Source organism: Typopeltis vanoorti, chromosome 7 (assembly GCF_054136105.1).
Source record: "Typopeltis vanoorti isolate ZY-2024b chromosome 7, IOZ_Tvanoo_1.0, whole genome shotgun sequence".
NCBI classification, from domain to species: Eukaryota; Metazoa; Arthropoda; class Arachnida; order Uropygi; family Thelyphonidae; genus Typopeltis; species Typopeltis vanoorti.
Genome location: NC_143555.1, coordinates 154,258,673 through 154,279,539, shown reverse-complemented (window position 1 = coordinate 154,279,539; position 20,867 = coordinate 154,258,673). Strand labels below are relative to the sequence as shown.

Below are 20,867 nucleotides of genomic sequence, written 5' to 3'. Positions count from 1 at the left end.
TAATACAATAATCTTTGGCCAGGATGAACTACGTAATGCCAACAATTCTTCCCCCTTGTTCTGAATGCACCTGGCATTAGTGTACATATAGTATTGTTAATATTTAGAAATTGTAATTTAAAGGATATTATCATAATATTAATCCTACCAACTGTGCCATTGTTTATATATAGGATTTTTATTTATTTTATTTAATCTCTGTATTTCTAACAATTATTTTTAATTTCCGAGTGCTTTTATTATATTTATTTATTGCACACAAGGGTTCACTCCGATTGGTGCAATGACCTCTTTTTTACTATTTCTTTTAGAATCCAAATAAATCACTGACTCAAGACCAAAATACAAAATAAACACATTTAATAAAATAAAAACAATATATATACACCTCAAACAACTTTACATAACTATAACTAACTACAGAATTAATCGGATCCAAGGCCTTTTTAAAAATAAACTTACACTTAAGAATAGACTAAACACTTTGTTTGCACAATGACAAAATGTTCATAGCCAGTTCCTCTCTCTCTGTCAAGGCCCTTTTCCAAAGATATATAACTTTATTCTTCATTTTCACAGGATCCTTTATCATTACTTATGTAGCACACATTAATTCTTCCTAACTCAATTCTGTCTCTTTTTAGTAGAAATAATAGTTAGATCCAGCGTCCTTAAGACAGATGAAACTTCCTAATCAGAGTTTTCTTGAACATTCCTTTAGAATGTGAATAGCTATTTCTTATTTTATTCATAATGCTTAATGACAGTCTTAACTCTTCCACTTTAAAAGAATTTACAGTTCTACGATTCGGAACTTTCAATCTTTAATTAGAAAACGCTAATTAAATCTTTCAATTAGCGTTTCTGCCAATATTCCTTTTAAAACACCAATAACAATATTTCCCTTTTATTTATCAATACTTATTCCGATTTAAACTTAATAGTTCCATGATTCCTTTTTCGGAATATACTATTAATTTTCCTCCAACTTTCACATAAAAAACACAATTTACTCCCGAATCTAAATATCTTCTGGCCTGTGTTCTAATTTTCTTTTTCAAATGCCCTCCTTGTTTACTCTCCCGTTACTTCGATACTGAACTTGTCAGCTGTCAATTACACATCAAACTTCTCAACGAGCATGCGCACTTCATTAAAATGACAAGCGAGAAACTAAATATAATAGCTGGCACGTTGTCTCCGTTAGCGACAAGAGAATGTCTTCATAAAACACAACTTTTGATAATTTTAAATTACAATAAAATTCCTGTAAGTAATACAAATATCAAATCCAGTAAGTACATAAATTTTTAACTGCTTTACATATCATTTTTGACAAAATAATTTCAACAACGGGCACATCGCAAGTGCTGACAATGTGTGTTATGAAACTAAAACTAATAAACATACTAACATAAACAATACGTAAAAATATTCAGAATTTTAAATTATGATTATTTTTACAGTATAATACCCCTCACACCCACTACTGTCGTTCACTTTATACTAACTATATCATTCTGGTTTGTTATCAGTGGTAACAACTAAAGCATTTTATGCATGCCTCACTGGTATCTGTGTTCTTGTTCAACAGCTCCCCCCCCCCATAAAAGTTTCTCTGATTTTGCACATCCACTTAATTCAACACTATTTCCTCACTCTGAACACCAAATCCATTCAAATGCAAGCCATCCTTCTTGTATAAATCCTTTCATCTGTCAACCTCACTTGAAACATCCATAAATTCCACCTTATCTCTCCTGCATAGCCTACGTATCAACTCATTCGCTATTATGGCACTCCTACTCAGATCAAGTTTGTCGTTCCCTGGCAACAGACTCATTACCAAGTCTTCAAGGATCTTTAAACTGAATAACTGCTGTATGACATATGGCATGAAAATAGACAATAAAACACAAACTACAAAAAGAGGCAAGAACATGAAAAACTTCATTGCATTCTCAATAGAGAACTTACTGAATAAGTTAAACATTTTAGCTAATTAGGCACAATTTTTTTCGAAAGACAGCAAATGAAACATGGAAATGAACAGCATACTAGTAAGTGGATAGTCAGATGATTAAATGTATATTTAACAAGAGAGAAATTAGCCAAGCACTAAATAATCAGTATATAAGATAATGTTTAGATTATTTTTAACTTATGGATCTGAGTTGGGTTAAAATAAATAGGAAAGTGAACAGATCGAATAAGTGACACTGATTCGATCTGTTCACTTTCATATTAAAAGAATCATATTCTTTTTAATAAAAGAATCATATTAAAAATGAAGATAATAGGAAGTAGCTTAACATTCAAGAATGTGTGAGCAGAACTTATCTAAGATGGTATGGTCACAAACAGTATAGGAAAAAATTTATATCTTGCCAAATCATAATGGTATTTTGTGTCGGACAGTCAATTTTTAATAGAAATGTTCTGATAAAAATAAATAAAAAAAAGAAGAGGTTGGAAAAGAACTTAGAATAACTCAGATTTATTACAAATATGATGGAAAGTAAAGAAGAAATTATATCTGTAATTCAACTTGGTTGGATAGCCTTTGGAAAACACCATGATGCACTCAAATGAAACATCCCAATCTGCCTTAAAAGAAAAATATTCAGCAGCTTAATACATGTGCTTTTGACTAAAAAATTGGCCAAGCTGAGGAATTACTAGTAATAACAGTTCATTACTTGGTATTACCATTCTATGTAGTGCAGTACTTAGATCAGAATTCAGACTGGGGTGAAAGACATTATAACAGCCATTTAAAGATCCAAATGGCAATGGATAGATCATATTGTGAGAAGTAACACTCAAAAATGGACAAAGTTGATATAAGAATGGTATTCTGATATCAACTTTGATCTGAATTCCTGCCATGTGATCTTTCCTCCTTCCAATCTGTCTCCGAAGTTGAAGTCTGCCATAATTACTCAAGCTGCACTCATACTAATCTGCTGATGAATGTCTTCCACATCGTCCCTGGTACCCTCTGACTGTTAACATCAACCAGTTTTATATTTTGTCTGTTGGCCTCAATCTTGCACCAAATTGACTCAAGGGAACTGCTATCATCATCATCATCAAATGTACCCTTAAGGGGTGTACAGGATATGATAGTACTACATGAAAAACATACATCATTACTAACTTCCTATCTACATTTTCTGCCAAATCGATGTTACCTGTCAACACTCCAACGTTATCAGATCTTATATTTCTGTCTTCTAAGGCACTTTTTACTGTATTAATCCACCTATATTTTGGTCTTTTTCCTGACGTCCTGGCAAAGAACACTTGTTTTGCTAATCTTTCCTCTCCACTTCTACCTCTTCTGTGGCACAAATAAGTCTCATTGTACAATTTCTCATCTGATGTTTGCCCACATCACTCTACTTGATATTGCCTAAGATTAACCTGATATTTAGTGTTGAATACTATGGCTTGATTGTCATTGCCGAATATAACATTTTGTATTTATTGCTCAGAAAGATCTCACCAGTTTTTGTCTTTTTGTTTCAGTCAACCCTATTATTGATCTGTTACTTACAAATTCTGCAGCTAACTCCATTTCTTTGCCATTCAGGCTTCTTATATTTAATAGTACCAATCTTGAACTCTGATATTAAGTTGGGGTGTGTGTGTTTTAGGATTTGTTCTGGTAGCTGACGTTTCGCTGTTTGCCATTCCCCGGTGAAAACAATGAGGGCCTTGTTTAACCAGGCGATGCCCCAGCTGACATGAAATTCTATCGTGTTATACCATCATTTTATATTGTGGTTTAAGCCAAAGAATACAATTTTGCCGGCTAAATCCCAAATTGCCAGCCCATCCACGTTCGTTCAGTATCCAGGTATATACCTAACAGGGTGCACCACGAGAAGGTGAGGATTGGACATTCAGTCAGATGTCCTTGTCGTTCTCCACATTCCTTTAAAAGTTATGTGGAGTTCTTCTCTCAGTTATACAAGTTTGACCCTTAAGCACCCCAAGAACTGCTATGATCTTGTAAATGCACAAATTCAATTTTTTTTTTCTTCCAGTAAAATATTTTGGAATGTTTCTTGATTATGATCTTTATTTTACTAGTATACTGTTAAATTAATTTGTATTGGTAGTAGAAATTATTTTTTTTTTATTATTAATTTTGAAGTGTTTGGAAATATGTGATATATTAAATTTTCTCTTATAGACCTGTTTCTGTAGCAGCACTGACTACTCCAAGTAGTACTGGTAAAAAACTGTTAAGAATAGTTGACAAAATAGCTCAATCACGTTACTTTCAGCAAGCTGCAGAAAATAAATATATCAAGCGAGCTATAAAAGAGGTCTCTAATACCCCACTGGTGTTAACAGTAGAAATTGCATGGTTGTCAGGAGTACTTGCCCTCAATGTCCCCCCATTGCCAGCAGATCGTATGTGGTAAGTTCGTTTATGTTTAGCTATTCTTGATTAAATAATATAATAATTAACTTTGTTGTTTAATGCACTTCCTTTATCTTAATTTGTCTTCAGTTCCCTTATTGTTAGCAGGATTTTATTGTACCTTTTCTTCTAATAGATTTTATTTATCTGCAGTAGTTTAGCTATATCAAAAATGATATTATATTGTTGCATTATTGCTTTTAAGTTATTCCACATAATATATATAGAAGATCAAAAGATTGCTAATTGATTATCACTTGCAACCATGTCAAAATACAGTTAGCATAGTTTTCTAAGTTTCACTTATAATGTCCACACACACACACACACACACACACACACACACACACACACACACAGAAATATAATTCATAGTTTTGGATAGCTGGCTTTCTTGGTGATAGCACACACTCAGCTCATCTTTCTCTTTGGCACAAACAGGACGTTTTCTCAGTCAGCATTTATCCTGTGAATTTTGCTCTGAAAATAAAAATTAAAAAAAAAAAAAAAAAAAAAAAAAAAAGAAGAAGTAAATTCCCTCCTTACCTCTGATAAATCCAATCCCAGACAAAAACAGTTATTGTTTTCTTGGATGAACATTAGGTTTCCATTACCCATGTATTATGACACCATAACACAGCTAAATCATTACTAGTTTATGATCAACAACTTGGATCAGTTTTCCAACACATTTCATGACTGCATCAATCATCCTATATCTATCTTGGTCTTCCTCTGGTTTCTTCCTTGTCATTTTTGATTCATACAGTTTCACTAATAGAGAGTAGGACATTTACTCCTAACCACTGAGACATTGAGACACTGACTATTCTTATTGCAAGAATCATTAGGACTGTGATTCGACCTGTTATAACTGTGGTTCTAAATTGAATATTACTAATTCATCTTCTTTTTTTTTTTTTCTCACCAGAGGCATTCATTGAAACACACACACATTGCCAAATTTGAGATTATATTTATTCTCCTCATCTTCCTCCTCTACAGTTCTTTACAAGCACACCATGCAAAGGATTTCAATCATATGTAGTATATAGTTATATGGAGCTGTTTCTTACTTTTCTGCAAGTCCTCTGAGAAATTCAACCTAATTACACTGAAATAAATTGGAAAGGGATGAGTGATTTCACATGCTCTCCTCAGACACCTCTGCAGGTTGCATCATACAGCATGTTTTGGCTAAATTTGGTAATATAGTTATTTCTTATGTGAATTTCAAGCCATTTATATAAAAATTAAGTGGGGGGGGGAGCCAAATTTGGAATACAGCTTCCTAGCACTGTTTAAGGACTTCAAGAAAGATGAAAAATTCAACCTAATCAGATAATGAAGAATAATTGCAGTTGAGTGTGGGAAATGTATTCTGTGCAAACAGTTCTAACAGTTACTTCATTCATTAGATTTCCATCCAATTTAGAATATGCATGTTTCTGAAAATGCAGCCTAAATAAACTAAAGTGTGAGAGGGAAGATTTTCTGCAGAACATTGAAGCAAGTTGCAGTTCATAGTTTGGCCACATTTGGAATATGATTGTTTCCTGTGTTGCTTAAGTCTCATGAGAAATTTAACTTCTCTTGGTATCCTTTTGCTCTGTCCACTGCTGGACGAAGATCTCCCCCATGATTTTCCAGATCACTCGGTTTTCTGCCTCTCCCATCCATCTCACTCCTGCAATTTGTTCCAGTTCATCCCTCCACCTTCTTCTTGGTCTTCCTCTTTGTCTTGCTCCATCCATTAGTCTCCACTCTGTTGTTTTTCTAGTCCATCTCCCATCATTGCATCTGGCAATATGGCCAGCCCATCTCCACTTAGCTTGTTTAATGTATTTTACAATATCCATGACACCTATTTGAGATCTTATCCAGATATTTGTCTTCCTATCTCTTAATGTTCTTTTTAGCATACTTCTTTCCATGCGATGTTGTGTTGTTTTCAGCTTTTTGTTTAGGGCTTCTGTTAAAGTCCATGTTTCTCCTCCATATGTTAGGACAGGAAGTATGCACTAGTCGAAAGCTTTCCTTTTTAGACTCATAGGGATGTCACTTGTGAATATGTCTCTCATTTTCCCATAAGCCATCCATCCAAGGTGAATTCTTCGTTCAATCTCTTTTCTTTGGCACTCCTCAAAGGATAACAATTGGCCCAAATATACATATGAATTAACTTGTTCTATTTCATGGTTTTCAACTTTGACATTTCTATGGTTAATATATTTATTCATCATTATTTTTGTTTTTTTCTCTATTTATTTTTAATCCAATTACTCTGGAGGCTTCATTTAGCTGATTTAACCTTTCTTCTAGATCTTCAAGATAATCTGCTATTAGGACAATATCATCTGCAAATTTCAGATGATGCAGCATTTCTCCATTTATGTTTATTCCTTTTGTTTCCCAATCGAGACTTCTAAAGACTTCCTCTAGGCAGCTGTAAATAATTTGGGAGATATGGTGTCGCCTTGTTGGATGCCTTTTTGTATTGGGAACTTTTCACTGTTTTTATATAATTTAATTACAGAAGTTGCATTATTGTAAATATGTTTTAGTGTTGTTTTTAAATATGTTTTATATGTTGTTCTCTCAGGGGACCCTGTAACCCCTAGAGAGCACATCCCCTGGGTGGTGGATAGGGGAGCCCACCATGTGTGTGTGTGTACATGCGCGTGCATGTGTGTGTGTATATATATATGGTGGGGTGGTCTGAATATACTGAATAAGGACTCGTGGACCAACAGGGCCATAAAGGGCAATCATCTTGATTGTAAGGGAAGCAGCACTCCCATGGACCCCTAGCTGGATCTATCCTCTCCTCCTTCTACTTTGAGGAAGATCCACTTACTTTAATCTTTCCTATAAGGCCTTATCAGCCAACTCTTCTTGCTTTATGACCCTTATGCTATTAGAGTACTCAAGGGCCATGGGGTCTTTTCATTTCTGGCCTTACAACTATGCCCTCTCTATAAACCTTACTATTTTTCTTCTATAATCTACTCTTTCCCCTTCAATATAGCCTATTCTTCCTATGGGTTTAAATTCGGAAGAAGGCTAGTTCAGAAGCCTTAAGGTAGCAGCCCTACCACTGAACTATTCCATCGTCAGGCTAGTCCCCTGACATGGAGAACATAATCCTACTTGTAAGCTGACAGAAAAAGATAATCGGATTGAATCTATGGGAAACAACCCTGGAATGGAAAAGGGAAATCGAAAATGGAAATGACAAAATATAATACACATAGCAAACTGTTATTAAATGAAAGAAATTTTAAAATAGCAGTAATCACTGAAACAAAAAAAAAGAAATTAAAAGGAACTATGAGAACTGAAAATTTTAATGTGATATACAGTGGAGTCGACAGAGACCAAAGAGCACAAGCAGGAGTCATGATTTGGATTCATAACTCCCTTTCAAAACAGTTAAAACATTATAAATTATGGAATGAAAGAATAATAGAAGCTAGAATAAAAATAGATAGAGGCTATTTAACAATAATTGGTTTATATGCCCCAGAAGAACGAAGAGAACAGGATAATATTGATTTTTATAATCAGCTACAAAACATATATAATAAAATAAATAAAAATGATCACATAATTTTAGCAGGAGACTTAAATGCAAGAATTGGAAACACGAAAATTAATAATAATAATATAGGAATACATGGAGAACACACTCTAAACAGAAATGGTAAAAAATTGATTGACTTTGTAGTTTATAATAACCTAAAAATAATGAATTCCTTCTATAAACATAAAGACATACATAAATATACTTGGGCAGCAAGAGGATGGAAATCAATATTAGATTACTTCATATTAAATGAAAAGACATCAAAATTTTCACTAGATGTTAGAGTTCACAGAGGATATGAAATAAGCAGTGACCACTTCCTTGTTAAAATAAAATTAAGATTACCACCTAAATGGCTACAAGTACCAAGAACAGAAAGAAAAATTGAAACATTTGTTTATAAAACTAGACTGTTGAATGACACAAATGTACAATGGCTATATGAACAAAGAATTAACCAATATCTAGATAAAATAAAACAAAATGAAGAAATAGAAATAGAATGGCTTAATATAAAAATGATACTAAATGCAGCAGCAAATGAAAGCTTAGGAAAGACCAAAAAATTCAATAAAAGAAAAAAAAATGAAGATCTGGGATGATGCAATCAAAGAAATAATCAAAAAGAAAAAAGAAGCCTATCACAAAGGGTTAAGCAGTAAAAGATTAGAAGATGAAATAGAATATAAAAGAATAAGATCCATAGCTAAAAGAGAAGTCAGAAAAAGACAGAGAATCATGGAATAAATTTGTTTCTAATTTAGAACATTATTTATATAAAATAAGACCCAATGTATATAAGATTTTGAAACACCTAAATGCAGATACCAAAGAAAACATAAAATTAAACACTGAATTGAAATTAGAAGAATTTCTAAATTACTACACAGAACTGTGGACAGACAAATCTTTTAAAAAAGACAACTGGCAAACAATTAACGAAAATGAAAAGGAAATAACTGAAGAAGAATTAGAAATCAGCCTGAAAGAAACAAGAAACGGAAAATCACCTGGAGAAGATAAGCTAGGTTCAGAACTATACAAATACGCAGGAACAAGATTCAAAAAAAGACTCTTATTATTTTTAAATAAAATTTACTCAACTGGTATCCCCCCAATAGAATGGAAAAAAGCAATTGTGATTCCTATCTTTAAGAAAGGTAATAGAGATGACCCTAAAAACTATAGAGGTATCAGTATACTAAATTCATGTTATAAAATATATAGCAGAATCTTAAATAACAAACTAATGAAATATTCTGAAAACTTTATTCTAGTGGTACAGAATGGATTTAGAAAAGGACGATCATGTATAGACCCAGCCTTTTGCCTAAAATTAATAATAGAGAAAAGAAGAGAATATAATTTAGAAACACATATTGCATTTATTGACTTTGAAAAAGCATTTGACAAAGTTAAAAGAAACATATTATTTAACATATTAAAAGAAAGACAAATACCAAATAACATCCTAAAAGTTATCACAAGTATATATGAAAATAATCAAATACAAATAAGATTAAATCGCGAGCTATCATATACAAGAGAGATAAACCAAGGGGTCCGACAGGGATATCCCCTCTCAGCAACTCTTTTTAATATCTACTTAAATGAAATAATAATAAAATGGAGTAAGAATTTACATCAAGGAATTAAACTTTCACCTACAGTTAACTTAAACACTCTCCTCTTTGCAGACGACCAAATAATAATTACAAATTCTGAAGATAACTTACAGAATGCTATTTTAAATCTAAATGAGATATCCAAAGATTATGGTATGATAATATCAACGGAAAAATCAAAAACTATGGCATTTAAAGGACAAGATCTAGCAAGAACTAAAATAGTAATAGATAACAAGATCTTAGAACAGGTGAATTCATTTAACTAGCTAGGATGTATGATCACATATGAAAACGAAAAAGATATAAACGTAAAAATTGCAAAATATTTAAAAATAACAGGTGTAATTAACTCTATATTTAACCAAACCTAGTTCAAAAACAAACCAGGCTAAAAGTATACAATACATTAGCCTTACCGGTCTTAATGTATGGAAGCGAAATCTGGACATAAAACAAAAAGACAAACAAAGATTAACAACAGCAGAAATGAAGTTTATGAGAAAAACTGCAAAGTATACCCTATTTGATCACAAAAGAAATGAAGATATTATGAAAGAATTAAACCAAGAACCAGTAATAGAAAAAATTAAAAAATATAAACATAAATGGATGGAACACATTCAAAGAATGAAAACAGAAAGATTACCAAAACAAGTCTTAAAGTACAAGCCATTAGGAAAAAGAAAACCAGGACGTCCTCTTAAACGATTCAATGATGACTTCTAAGGCGGAACAAGCCATGCTAGGCCTAAATCCTTGATACGTATGATGATGATGTTTTAGTGTTTCAATATATGGTTTCTCAGTTCCCTGGGTTTCAAGTGCTTTTAGTGTTGCAGATGTTTTAACTGAATCAAATGCTTTTTCATAGTCCATACAGGCCAGACATAAGGGTTTATTATATTCAATTGATTTTTCAATAAGCTGTCTTAATGTGTGAATATGGTCCCCAAAGTATTGTAATTCTTTCTAAATCCAGCTTGTTCACAGGATTGCATTCCTTCTAGTTTAGATGTTATTCTATTATTTATAATTTTTGTGAAAAATTTAACTTAACTGGACTTAAATGAAGAGGGATTATATAAGTGGGATCTATTCTCTGCAGACACCTCTCTTAAGTCACATCATTCAACTGTTTTCAACATAATTTGAAATATGCCTTAAATTTAAGAAATCTTAAATAATGATACATAATTTAAGTATTTTTTATTATGTTTGACAAAAAATTATATTCTTGTTTAATCCTTTATCCACGTGCAGGCAAAGAAAGTTTGTGTGAAGTATTCGTGATTAGTCATGACAATACGTCACATGCCACTTTGTTTGCTTACATGTGGGTAAAGGATTAAACAAGAATATAATTTCTTGTATCTGCAGAATGAGTAAGGACCGGAAGACATTCATGTTTGGTATTATGGATGGTGTAAACAGAAGTAGATCATACAGAGAATGGATAAATGACATAAAGGACTGGTTTGGAATGGGTTTACAGAAACAGTGCACTGGACAAAAAAAAGGTGAAGCAGGCATCGGACACAAACAGGCAGTGAGCATTGATTGTGAGCAGTGAGCAGGTTCATTGATGATAATGATATTTTATCTACTTAAACTTAAAATAAGTGATAGTTCATATTCATGTAAAATGTTGTATGCCAAGTACTGAGGAAATTGACTATGATTAAAGTTTGTGCTTGGTCTGATATTATTATTGTAAATGTTGAAAATGGAATTATTCATGTTAAACTTGTAATAGAATGAAAATAAATAATTATCTGGATAACAAGGATATTAATGTGCATTTTCGGTGACTGTGACCTGTTAATGCTGATGGGTAGATGGGGCGGTGTACCAAAATCTGTGTGGAATCATACCATCCGTTCTGTTACACTTAATTGGCTTCTGTAGAACTTGTACTGCTTCCGGGAGAAATATCTTCATTTTAAACTGGGATTTTGTGAAGCAGGCAGGCTTTCTTCCATCTTATGAAGTGGTCTATTTCTAAGGCATGTTAAGAATGGATACAATAAATGGAAAATGGATACAACAAAAAAAAATCTTTGCCAAACTTCTTAAAAAGAACAACAAATCCCCATCATCCAGACTATACATACACTATCTCTTTACCCTACATCAAAAGCACAACAGGTAAACTGGGCTCTCTCCCTAAATGACATGGAATCAGAACAGTATACAAATCTCTAAGCAAAGTATTTACCTGCCTAAGACATTAAGGATTACCTGTACCCACATTTTCCTAGGTGTCTACAGCATCTTCTGCTGGTGTAGAACCCAGTATTTCGAGTTCAAATCATAATATTTGATTTCAGATCGCAGTTTCTAATTTGACATGTCAAGTGAAGGCTACACTAGCTGCCCATCATTAGATCTCTATCCATTTAGGAAACTGAAATGTTAAGCCAATCGCTTTTTCCTTTCTTTTTGCTAATCGATCATCCATATCTCTTTCCTCTTTGCAATTGAAGGTAATCAGATATATTTGACTGCCGGTGTTCTCAGGTTATTTTTGATTCTAATGGCACAGACAGCAGCACATATTTAGTTCATTATGAAGATTTCAGTTTAAGTGACATTAATTTAATTTGTTGTAATATTCTGCATTTTGATTTTTATAATTTAATACTCTTCTAGTTCTCTTTTTTTCTTTCTCTCATTATTTTCAGAATTTGTACTTTTCCATGTTGTCATTTTTGTGCTTTGTGTGGTTCCTGCTAATACTTAGTGTCTTCTGTTGTCAGTATACCATTTTCTTTTTTGTACTGGCCTCAGCTGCAATTTTCTCCCCAAATTTATAACTCATCAACAGAATATCATGTTGTCTTGGCTATGAAGAGCTACGTTGAGTACTTAGTTTGTTTGTTTTTTAAGTAGATTGTGCATTGCAAATTTGTGATAGTCAAAGCCTGGACTTAACCTCTTCATCTCCTTAATTACTTTTTTACTTATAGCTAACAAAATTTTGCCTTCATCCTTTTCTTCTTCATCATCATCATCATCAAATTCCTGATATGTACCCTCAAGGGGTGTACAGGATATGATAGTACTACATGAAAAATTTACATCATTACTAACTTCCTATCTACAATTTTCCTCCAAATCAGTCTGTTACTTGTCAAGACTCCAACATTATCAGATCTTATATTTCTATCGTCTAAGGCACTTTGTACCATATCCATCCACCTATATCTTGGTCTTCCTCTGGGTCCTTTTCCTGCCAACTTGGCAGAGAACACTTGTTTTGCTAATTTTTCCTTGCCCATTCTGTTTAAGTGACCATACCACCTGAGATTAGCTCTGCTATCGCATTCCTGGATGCTGACAATGTCAAGTTCTTTCCTAATATCCTCGTTTTTAATATGATATTGCCATCGATGCTATCTGTTCATGCCTCTAATCTTTATCAGGACTCTCATATCTGCGGTCTCTAGTCTTTGGTCAAGTGTTTTACTTCTGACCCAGCTCTCAGATCCATAAGTTAAAACTGGTTTGAACACTGTCTTGTATACAGCTAATTTAGTGTTCCAACTAATTTCTCTCTTATTCCATATGAATTTATTCAATTGACTGCCTACCATACCAGCTTTGTTGATTCTGTTGTCTATTTCCATATTTAATTTACCGTCTTCAGTAAAAATCGTGCCTAAGTAGCTGAAATGTTTTACTCATTCCACAGGTTCCCCGTTCACAACACAGTTGACATTTTCAACAATTCTACCTATTTTCGTTGTCTTTGTCTTTTTAATGCTGACCTTCATACCACATCTATTACAACAGTTATTCAATTTAGTCAGGGAATCTTGCAAACTTGTAGCAGATTTATTTAGAAGTATAACATCGTCCGTATAAAGCAAAGAGCTGAAATTAACATGTCCAATTCTGATATCATGTTTAATACCACTTTCCTTCATAATGTGATAAATATAGATAATGAATAACAGAGGGGATAATGTACATCCTTGTCTCACACCAGATTTAACATTAAACCATCTTCCTGTACTTCCTTCAATTCTAACTGCTGACTTACAACTCAAATAAAGACTAAGTATTGCTTGATATAATGCCCCATTGGCACCATATAACTGTAGCGTATTGAATAGCTTCTCTCTTGGCACCTTGTCATATGCCTTTTCCAAATCGACAAAACTTAAATACAGATCTTTCTTATATTCTCATGCTTTCTCAAGTATTTGTCGTAAAGTGAAGATCTGATCCTGACAGCTTCTATTTGGCCTGAATCCAGCTTGTTCTTCACCAAGCTGTTCTTCCACAATTCTTTTCAACCGTTTCTCAAGTATACTTGCATAGATCTTGCCAGGAACACTCAGTAGGGAAATACCTCTGTAATTCTCACATTCAGTTTTATTTCCCTTTTTATATATGGGTACTATTACAGCTCTACTCCAATCATCGGGAATTCGTCACTCTGTCCAGGCTTTCTGAACTATGCAGTGCAGCCACTGTAAGACTTTTATACCACTATACTTCAGCATTTCTGGGCGAATATCATCTACTCCTGCTGCCTTTCCACATTTCAAGCCTTCGATGGCTTTTTCTACTTCAAGTATGGATATGTATTCCTAACTGTATGCCTGTTGAGTGTTTTTTACCACTGTGCTCTCACTGCTTGTTTCATTTAGCAATTTTTCGAAGTAATTTCTCCATACTTCAAGGATATCTTTTTTTCTCCTGTTTTCATGTCACCTTTATCACCTCTAATTCCTTTTACAGCTGTCTTTCCTCCATTTCTAAGCATCTTCAATAACCTTCAGAATATCTTACCACCTTCTTGATATTTATTTTCTATGTTCATGCCGAAGTCCTCCCATGACTTTTGTTTAGCTAGTTTTGCACAGTGTTTAGCATTCTTGCATTTGTCTCTGTATTCTCTAAGAGCACAAGCTGACTTATTTGACAGGAACTTTTGATATGCTTTCTTCTTTTCCTTCACTACCTCTTTAACTTCCTGTGTCCACCAGGGAGTTCTGATTTTTTTTATCCTTGCAGACAACCTCACCACATGCCTCTGGCAGAATCAATCAATGTCTTCTTCAGAGTTTGCCACTGAATCTCCAAGGTTTGGTTCCTATTCTCAAACTCTTTCATTTTTTCTTCAATAATCTTTATGCATTTTAGTTTACAGTTCACATATGAGAGCTGCTCAACTTTTATTCGCTTTAAAACTTTCTTACATGTTATTCTTTTCAATATGAAATTCAGTTTTATCCTGCTCAATACTAAATAGTGATCGCTTCCAATTTCAAATCCTGTGTACACTCTGATGTCCTGCACCAGTGGGAAAACATCACTATCGACAATACCATAGCCAATGAGACTTTTCTTATTCCTTGCCTCTTCTCTCCATGTGAATTTGTGCACAATTTTATGTTGGAACATGGTGTTAGTAATAACCATTCCATGTCCTCAGCAGAAATCCAACAGGTATTTGCCATTATTATTAGCTTTGCTCTTTTCTCCAAATTTTTCCAAAATAATTTTGTATGTCTCACAATCATTTCCTACTCCGCTATAGATCCCCAACAAGGACCAACTTTTCCTTTTTCATTGTGTTAGTTGCTTTTTCTGAAGTATCAAAAAATTCTTCCACTTCTACCTTAGTAGAACCTTCTGTGGGACCATAGGCACAAATAAGTTTCATTGTGCAATTTCCTCATTCTGATATTTGCCCACATCACTACTTGAGACTGCCTGCCATTCAATACTATGTTGAATACTATGGCTACTCCTTCTTTTCCTTGATTGTCATTTCCTGAATATAACATTTTGTATTTATTGCTCAGAAAGATCTCACCAGTTTTTGTCTTTTTTGTTTCAGTCTCCCCTATTATGTCAATCTGGTACTTATTTAATTCTTCAGCTGGCTCCATTTCTTTGCAATTCAGACTTCTTATGTTGATAGTACCAATCTTTAACTCTGGGGATGTTGAGTTGGGGTGTGTTTTAGGATTTGTTCCAGTAGCTACCTTTCGCCGTTCACCCTGGTTCCCTTGTGAAAACAATGGGGGCACCTTGTTTAACCGGGCGACGTCCTAGCTGGCATGAAATTTTGTCATGTTGTGCCATCATTTTCTATATTGGTTTAGGCCAATAAGTATACAATTTGGTCAGCTAAATCCCAAATTGCTAGCCCATCCTCGTTCATTCAGTATCCAGGTTGATACTCAATAGGATGCACCACGAGAAGGTTAATATTGGACATTAGGTCAGAAGCCCTGGTCGGTTCATCAAATTCCTTTATAGGCTATGTGGAAGTCTCCTCTGAGTTATACAGCTTTGACCCTTCAGCATCAATTTCTTTACAGCTGTAAATTATGTACAGAAACTTACATATTGGTGGTTATCCATAATAATGTTTCATGGTATAAAAACACCAGAAGAAGAACCAGTAATTAATTAATTTATTTATTGAATTGGTTAATATTTTCTGATTTTATAACCAGCATCATCAGAGTACAAATTATGAATATTTGAATATTATCAAAATGGTTCAGATTGTAAATGAAAAGAAAACAACCTAACAACATGCTCTCTAGGGATTGGATAACAGTGAAGTTATTTTAGAGAAATTTGTAGTCTTAGAATGATTGTCTTCTAGATCTTTGGTAAATTAATACAGCTGTGCTTGTCAAGGTTAGGGGAGTGTTTCATAGCTGGTGACAATTGGAAAAATAGTTTCTCAGATTTGTAGTGATTTTGCTGTAACACAGTTGTCTTCTTTCATTTGATTCTGTGCTAAAGAATGTTCAGAGCATAGTCTACCAGTCCTGACTTATCATACAGATGTAGTCTTATGTTTATCACGATATGTTAACTGATCTGCCAGTCTGTTCAAAATAGGTACAGGGTAGCAGTAATAACAAATTGCAGTTCAGCCTGTAGGTAGTATGGAGATTATATTTGCAGAGAACTTTGGCTCTGTTTTCAGATATAACTTGAACATAAGGGATGGGACAGAGGCATATATTCAGGGTGTGCTATATGTGGAATGCACACCCATGGAATAGCAGTATCACCAATATTATATTTTTGTATTATTCCTGTTTAAGACTTCCTTAATTGTTCCTGGCTTCGCGTGATTCCTAAAATTAAACACAATATGAAAGAGGACACTTTTCAACATGTAAACATTTCATCTCGTTCATGTTAATAGCCCAAGTGTGTGAGGTCACAAATACTGACACCTTTAAGCCCTTTGAACAGATGTACAGATGGCATAGCAGGTCAAATTCTTAGCGTTTCAGTAGTTTTAAACTACCCAGAAGGCAAGGCAGAGTGTGTGTGCTGTAACAGTAGCATCCAGAAATCAGTGACTGTGATTGGTTATTGTGTCATCAATCAAATTGAATGTTGTCATTTGTCATGAGTTGCTGTTTTTGTTTTCTGAGTTTCATTTGTTTTTCCATGTGAAGTATAAACTGACATGTTTAGGACACCGATATTGACAGTTTTTTAATATATAATTTTCTATAAATAATTTATAACTTTTTTGTCCATATTTACAATGGGAAACAGTGTCAACAATCTACTGAATGTTCCATTTTCTGCCAGAGCTTTTGTGGATTGTATAATTCTATTGAAGAAGGTAAGCCTCATCCTCCTCTTCCAAATTTATTATTATATTTACTCCTTTGAGTGATTCAAATATACCAACCATATATAGCATTCTCCTTCATTATTGTTTTCTAATATATCTTAAAACAAACACATTGTCCTCCACTCTACGCAGATTTGGTTACAATTAATTGATAAATTAAAGTATTCAAAATAATCCTACAATTAATTGCATTGGACCAATTAAGATAAGCGCTGATGCACTCTTAAAACTTTCATACATCAGTAAAAATGCAATTATATGGTCAAATTAACGTTAATTTTGTAGCATGAGTTGCACAGACGAAATGGGCATGCGACGCCACTGGGATGGGAATAGTTTTGTTGTGATCTTGTGAGGGGGGGGGGGGTTGTAGAAAGAATTTGGCGGCCTGCAGTGTTTTGTTTATTTTATGGAGTTGTAGTCATTGGATAAAAAAAAGTGCTGCGAAGGTACTAATTTTAGTTTTTAGAGCTATGTCATCAAGTAAATGTGCGTTTTGAGGATGCCATACTTCTGGTATGGGTAGTGGTGTGATTGCTTATCTAAGTACCTTACTATATATGTGTAGGTTTTCTATTTTTTTTACAGAGAAGGATAATTAACCATTTGGTGGTAGCAGTAGTATGACTTAAGTATTTAGGAAGGGGATGTAGAAAGTTTTTTACCTTGAATTTATTATACATTAAAGATACCAAGAAATTATACGTTCCACAGGAAACTGCATATAAAAAATTGCACAAAAAAGACCTAACGTACGTTGAAAAATTAGAAATACATTCTATAATTTTCTAAAACTGCATAAAACTGAAGCAATGAATTAAAATAAACCTAAAATCGCATAAAAAAAGTTTATAAAAATTCAGGAAAATAAGAATTAAGTTTGTTTTAAAACTTTATTCATTTAATTTTATTGAAAAAGTAACAATTTTTTACATTTTTTCATCAGAATTATTGTCACTATTAGACAGTATTTGGCAACATTTGCAAACTGATGTGAAATCACTTTCATCACTGGAAGAGATAGATAGTGCATCAGATCTGTATGGTAAAGGCAATGGTTCTTTACAAACACATTAGAATTAGAAATACATTCTATAATTTTCTAAAACTGCATAAAACTGAAGCAATGAATTAAAATAAACCTAAAATCGCATAAAAAAAGTTTATAAAAATTCAGGAAAATAAGAATTAAGTTTGTTTTAAAACTTTATTCATTTAATTTTATTGAAAAAGTAACAATTTTTTACATTTTTTCATCAGAATTATTGTCACTATTAGACAGTATTTGGCAACATTTGCAAACTGATGTGAAATCACTTTCATCACTGGAAGAGATAGATAGTGCATCAGATCTGTATGGTAAAGGCAATGGTTCTTTACAAACAGAATTAGCTTCATAATCGTTTTTTGCTGATTTTTTTCTTCTGACAATGTAATCAGTGATTAAACTTTTCAATGATGAATTTATTAATTTTTTATACAGTTCTTCAGTTCACGTTGGAATTTAAAGACTCGTTCAGAATTTGTATCATTAACAATAAAACGATTTTCCAATTTATTGCACAGTTCAAGACCTTCTCGAATTATATTTGCAGTGAGGGGGACAGGTTTTTCTTCCGCTTCACTATCGTTTTCTGGATCCTCAACGATATCTAAAGTAAAAAAAAAGGTGAAGTTCGATATATTGATATCCAATGATATCATCATCACTTAAAGCATTATCCACAAGCAATTTGTCTACATCATTCTGGCTAAATGTATCAAAACCTTCTCCACCAATTTCTTGTGCCAAAGTAATAATGTAGATGTTTGAATGGTTGCACTGTTTGCAACACATCCAGGCCAAGCTGCTTTTCACCGTGCATTTAAAGTTTGTGGTCTTATTTCAGTGATAGCAGATGCAACATGATTTAAGCAGTCCAAAATAGAAAATTTTTTCCAAACATCAGTTACTGTTAATGATTCATTTTCTAGTTTATCCAATATAAATTGAAAAGTGTGCTTAATGCAATATTTTTTAGAAGTAGCAGTTATGCATTGATCTAATGGCTGAATGATGCTTGTTGTATTGGGTGAAAAAAAAAACACTACCTGCACATTCAGATGTTCTAAATGTGGATGACTTGGTGCATTGTCAACAATTAATAAAACTTTAAAATCAAGAGCTTTTTGCTTCATATATGTTTCCACTTCTGGTACAAAGCAATTATTGAACCATTCAGTAAATACAGCAGTTGTTACCCAGGCCTTTGTATTAGCCATCCAATGTACCGGCAGCTGTTTTAGATCTTTGCCTTTTAGAGCATGTGATCTTAGAGATCGATTTTCTAGGTGGGGTTTCAACATTCAATCCCCTGATGCATTGCTACAAAGTAACAATGTTACTTGATCTTTTTTTTGCTTTAAATCCACTTGCTTTTTTCTCAGACTTTGCGATGTAAGTTCGACTAGGCATTTTCTTCCAAAACAATCTTGTTTCGTCAGCATTAAACACTTGATCAGGACAATATCCACCATCTTCAATATTTTTGGCTGCTTCTTCATCTGCTGTTGCAACCTCGCCTGTAATTTTCACGTTATGAAGTGCATTCTTTTTTAAAACCTGATCAGCCATCCTTTGCTAGCCAAAAATTCTTTATCAGCCTGGGAAGTGGAAGTAGATTTTTATTTAATTAAATAACCACTTATAGGAATTCTTCTTTATTCTTCAATCCAAATTACGAGTGCCCGTTCTGTTGTTTCCTAATAAAGCATCTCTTGAGTACGATGATAATTTGGCACTTAGTTTTGTGCCAGAAATTACAGATTTTTTTATTGTGACTTCATTCTTTTTAATTGCTCTTATAGTAGATTTGCCTAAATTAAAATGTTTACCAATCGCTGTAGATCCCTCTCCTTTTGCTAAGCAATCTAAAATTTCATTTCCAAAGAAATTGCTTTTCTTTGGTGCTTTTTTTCCTCCATTGGGCCAAATTAAATCTTTAAAATAAAAATTAGCAAAATTTAGACTTACGATAATGAAAAGACAAACACTTACTCACATATAAAATTAAACTTCACGGACACTCACTGCTTACACGTTACTCACGTTACACCAGAATGTGCTGCAACACACTGTTCATTATGTACAACGGCACATAAGTTTTGAAGTTATTCACCGCATAACTTCAAAACTGCATAAAAAAAGATATGCATAAAAGGAAGGACCACTACCCAGACTGGTTTCGACCTTTATTGAGGTCTCATCAGCGGGAGCTAGATCCAGGAGAGATGCCAAGGTTGAAATAATGCAGAAGTCATATATATCTCATATACAAGTTGCCTATGAATAATCGGCCCTGCCCATTATGCATAGCTTTATACACGTCCAAAAGGGGGTGTGCTTTGCATTATGGGATACATACTAAGGCAATGATATGAAGTCATTAGCCTCTACATACAAATAGCTTAGATATGAATATATTTCACACACAAAACATTGTTTTTCTTCCTTAGGAAAAGGATTAAAACCAAGTACAGTTGACTCTTGAAGAATGTGGGTTTGAACAGTGCAGATTCACTTATGAAGTTTTTTTATGAATAAATATA

The 20,867-nt window shown here is 33.5% G+C and overlaps 1 protein-coding gene across 1 annotated transcript in view; it reads left to right on the top strand.

Annotated features, from left to right (window-relative positions):
• The window catches only part of LOC150105227 (testis-expressed protein 2-like), a 200,413-nt gene that overhangs the window by 160,835 nt on the left and 18,711 nt on the right, over positions 1–20,867 (top strand). Inside the window, exon 7 of the mRNA XM_090396204.1 lies at positions 4,202–4,432. Within this exon, the coding sequence (XP_090252330.1) occupies positions 4,202–4,432 (231 nt within the window). The remainder of the gene's footprint in view (positions 1–4,201; positions 4,433–20,867) is intronic.